The sequence below is a fragment of the Sapajus apella genome, unplaced genomic scaffold (genome assembly GCF_009761245.1).
Source record: "Sapajus apella isolate SASKATOON/1434 unplaced genomic scaffold, GSC_monkey_1.0 scaffold38, whole genome shotgun sequence".
Taxonomy (NCBI): domain Eukaryota; kingdom Metazoa; phylum Chordata; class Mammalia; order Primates; family Cebidae; genus Sapajus; species Sapajus apella.
In genome coordinates, this window is record NW_022436978.1 from 625037 (window position 1) to 629426 (window position 4390).

At 39.7% G+C, this 4390-nt stretch overlaps 1 protein-coding gene across 2 annotated transcripts in view; it reads left to right on the plus strand.

Moving 5' to 3' along the window:
• SMARCC1 (SWI/SNF related, matrix associated, actin dependent regulator of chromatin subfamily c member 1) overlaps positions 1–4390 on the plus strand; it is a 215906-nt gene that overhangs the window by 87840 nt on the left and 123676 nt on the right. For both annotated transcript variants that reach the window (XR_004275039.1, XM_032297943.1), the window contains exon 9: positions 903–1028. Coding sequence is in view for 1 of the 2 variants with exons in the window: in XM_032297943.1 (XP_032153834.1) it covers positions 903–1028 (126 nt within the window). In the remaining variant the exon portion in view is untranslated. The remainder of the gene's footprint in view (positions 1–902; positions 1029–4390) is intronic.

Sequence of the window (4390 nt, forward strand, 5' to 3'; positions counted from 1 at the left end):
CTCCCAAAGTGCTGGGATTACAGGCTTGAGCCACCGCGCCCGGCCCTATAGGAAGTCTTATAGATTTTTTTGTAATCTGTTCCTGACTGGGTATGTTCATGTTCATTTCAACCAACACTACCCCAACTGAAACCCCACTGTGACTTGAGTTTTTTTGTACAGGGAAGAATTGTCTAGTGTCAAATTCCAGTTACGTCCCCATTGAGAAATACTGTTGGATAACGTGGAATGTTACATAGGTTAGGCCTGTGGTTTAGGTATCTATCTATTTGTATATATATATCTACATTTGTACAACATCTGGACAACTTTTCATTTTATTAATTCTTACTCAGAAGCATGAAATAAAACAAGGGAGGTGGCCATATAAAGGACTGGGAAGAACCCACCATCTGACTCTCACTTTTCCATTTCTACCTCAGCCTTGGCTATCCCTGAAAGATCTCAGTAAGCACCATGTGTACTTATTGGGGCAGGTAATAGGCCTCTGCAAATTTACCCTTTCATCAACACTTAGAGTGTTGTTGATAAACTCAGAGACATCCTTTGTGCCTAGAGCAATGACTGATTTTGGCTCTGTGCCGTTGTATGTTTTTATCAGTGATTTTCATGAACATAAAGATGAAATGATTAAGAAAAACAAATTTGAGGAGCTTTGCTATCAAAATCTAAGTCTAATATAAATTAGTGATGCTTTTTTGTCCTCTTTACCTGGTAAAAGATGTGGAATAAAAATTGAGATGAATAAATTTCGACTCACATATCATTAGTAGTATTACATTATTAATGTGTTTTATGCATTTTAGGCTTTAAAAATAATCAGCTTGTTTCTTTTTCAGTACTTTAAAACCTTGAGTGATTTTATTATTTATGTAGGTATTCATGCTTTGATATGGTTTTAGGTTCATGTGAAATGGATTTTGGACACTGATATTTTCAATGAATGGATGAATGAGGAGGACTATGAAGTGGATGAAAATAGGAAGCCTGTGAGTTTTCGTCAGCGGATTTCAGCAAAGAATGAAGAGGTATTTTCTTTGGCACTGTTTCTCACCATTAAGCCTTCCTTCTTGGCCTAAATCTTATCCAACCTTCATCAATAAACCGTCACATACAAATCACTTAGAAATTTTCACATCTACCTAATGGCTGATGTGCCATCATGTCAAAATTCCTAAGTGTCTGTAACAGGTATTTTAGAAGCTGGTATCCTCCCAAAAAGGAGTATGAAAATCTCAAAAGGTTGTTAAGATTTAAAGTGCCCCATGCAGAAGGGTAGTGGTATGGCTGATTTTGCCCACTAGATCTGAAATGTAATATAATCACGGTAGAATTTAAATACAGCTGTTGGTTTTCCTATGGAAAACTCATTTTGTTTAATATGTTTATATATTTTTTGAGACAAAGTCTTGCTCTGTCATCCAGGCTGGAATGTAGTGGCACAGTCTTGGCTCACTGCAACCTCCATCTCCTGATTGAAGTAGTTCTCCTGCCTCAAGCCTCCTGAGTAGCTGGGATTATAGGCACCCCCCGCCTCCACCACACTTGGGTAATTTTTGTATTTTTAGTAGAGACAGGGTTTTGCCATGTTGGCCAGGCTGGTCCTGAACTCTGGACCTCAGGTCATCCATCTGCCTCGGCCTTCCAGAGTGCTGGGATTACAAGCATGAGCCATCATGCCTGGCCTGTTTAATATTATTATTTATTTTTATATATTTATTTTTTTGAGATGTAGTCTCACTCTGTCACCCAGGCTGGAGTGCAGTGGCGCAGTCTTGGCTTACTGCAACCTCTTCCGCCTGGGTTCAAGCTGCTCTACTGTCTCAGCTGTCTGAGTAGCTGGGATTATAGGTACCTGCCTCTGCGCCTGGCTAATTTTTGTAGTTTAAGTTTAAATGGGGTTTTTACCATCTTGACCAGTCTGATCTTGAACTCCTGACCTCGTAATCCTCTTGCCTTGGCCTCTCAAAATGCTGGGATTACAGGCGTGAGCCATGGTGCCCAGCTTCTGTTTAATATTCTTTTTTTTTTTTTTTTTAATAGTAAACAATATTGTTTAATGCACATGAAAGTTACTAAAAATTGGCGTGTGCCATGGTGCCCAGCTTCTGTTTAATATTCTTTTTTTTTAAATAATAAACAATATTGTTTAATGCACATGAAAGTTACTAAAAATTAGCATAAACTAGAGGAGATTGACTCTCAAAGGAAGAAAACCACAGTGAAATCTACATGCATTCAACATTTGCTCGAAGGACATTCCGCATTCCTTTTTCTTTTTCTTTTTTTTTGTTTTTATTTTTTAATTGCATTTTAGGTTTTGGGGTACATATGAAGAACATGCAAGATTGTTGCATAGGTACACACATGGCAGCGTGATTTGCTGCCTTCCTCCCCTTCACCTATATCTGGCATTTCTCCCCATGCTATCTCTCCCCAACTGTTTAATAGTCTTAAATAACTTTGTTAATGCATGTATAGTAGTGTAAAGTACTGGCCTTAAACACCTTAAGAGTTTCAGTTCATACTTAGAGCAAATTGAGGAAAAAAGAAAAAGGAAGAAAATATTTTTAAAATTAAAAAAAATAAAAGAGTTACAGTTCAGTCTGCCTTTCTGAGGGTAGATGACTTTACATTTTATATCCGTCAAGTTGTTCAACCACTTAGATAGTTATCCACGATTCCTTGTAAGGCACAACTTGTATGGTAGGTGTCACTAGAAGATGACACTGAGAAGAAGGCATGTTAGTATTGGGTTTTTTGATAGCTTTAGAGACTTGTGGTTCCTTTTCCTGGGGTATTATTGTTTATTTTTTTTTTGAGATGGAGTCTTACTCTGTCACTCAGGCTGGAATGTAGTGGCACAATCTTGGCTCACTGCAATCTCTGCCTCCTGGGTTCAAGCTATTCTCCTGCTTCAGCCTCCTCAGTAGTTGGGAATACAGGTATGCGCCACCAACATCCGGCTAATTTTTGTATTTTTAGTAGAGACAGGGTTTCACCATGTTAGCCAGGCTGGTCTTGAACTCCTGACCTCAGGTGATCCACCTGCCTTGGCCTCCAAAAGTGCTGGGATTACAGACTTGAGCCACCGTGCCCGGCCTGTTTTATTTTTGGAAAAGCTTTGAGATGGTTATTCTTTGAACCATTGACTTACAGAGTGTACAGTTCTTTCATATCTATTTCAGCGCTGTGACTTTACTATGAAAACTTTACTGTTTTTCACATTAATATATATATACATTTTTTGAGGTGGTGTCTTGCTCTGCTGCCCAGGTTGGAGTGCAGTGGAACGATCTTGGCTGAATGCGATCTCTGCCTCCCGGGTTCAGGTGATTCTCCTGCCTCAGCCTCCCCAAAAGCTGGGATTATAGGCGCATACCACCACACTTGGCTAATTTTTGTATTTTCAGTAAAGGTGGGGTTTCACCATGTTGGCCAGGCTGATCTTGAACTTCTGATCTTAGTTGATCCACCCGCCTTGGCTTTCCAAAGTGGTGGGATTGCAGGTATGAGCCACCATGCCTGGCCGATTTTTAGGAAAAATATTAGGAAACAAAAATACTAAATAGCTGGGCACAATGGCTCACACCTGTAATCCCAGCACTTTTGGAGGCTGAGGTGGGAGGACTGTTTGAGCCCAGAAGTTTGAGACCAGCCTGGGCAATGTAGCAAGACCTTGTCTCTTCAAATGATAAAAAAAATTAAGGAAAAAATAAGAGAAAAGAAAAATGTTTTACAACTGAATCTTTGTCATATGTTTTTTACTTATAGTTGGTTCCTGTTTGTATTGGAATTGGACTTCTCAAGATTTTTTTTTCCACCCGCTTCTTATGGTGCCGATGATAATTCAAATTCTCTTATTTTAACGTTTCCCAGCAGATATACTTACATATTTGCTTTCTCTTAATGTATTTTAATCCAAGGCTTTTGTGTCATTAGGAATATTACAGTTTCTCCATTACCTTATTTAACTGGCCTGTTCATACGCATTCCTGTTCATAATAGAAAAATGGTTATTTGTTAGTAGGGCTGGGCATGGTGGCTCATGCCTGTAATTCTAGTACTTTGGGGGAGGATAGGGTAGATGGATTACTTGAGCCCAGGAGTCCGAGATCAGCCTGGGCGACATGGCAAGACCCCGTCTCTGCAAAAAATACAAAAATTAGCTGGGCATGGTGGTGGTACACAGCTGTAGTCCCAGCTACTTGGGAGGTTGAGGTGAGGGGGATCAGTTGAGTCCAGGAGGTTAAGGCTGCAGTGAGCCACAACTACTTAATCTTGGGAGTGGGAGGTTGCAGTGAGCTGAGATCACGCCTCTGCACTCAAGCCTTGGTGTCAGAGTGAGACCCTGTCTCCAAAAAAAAAAAAAAAAAAAAAAAAAAAAAAA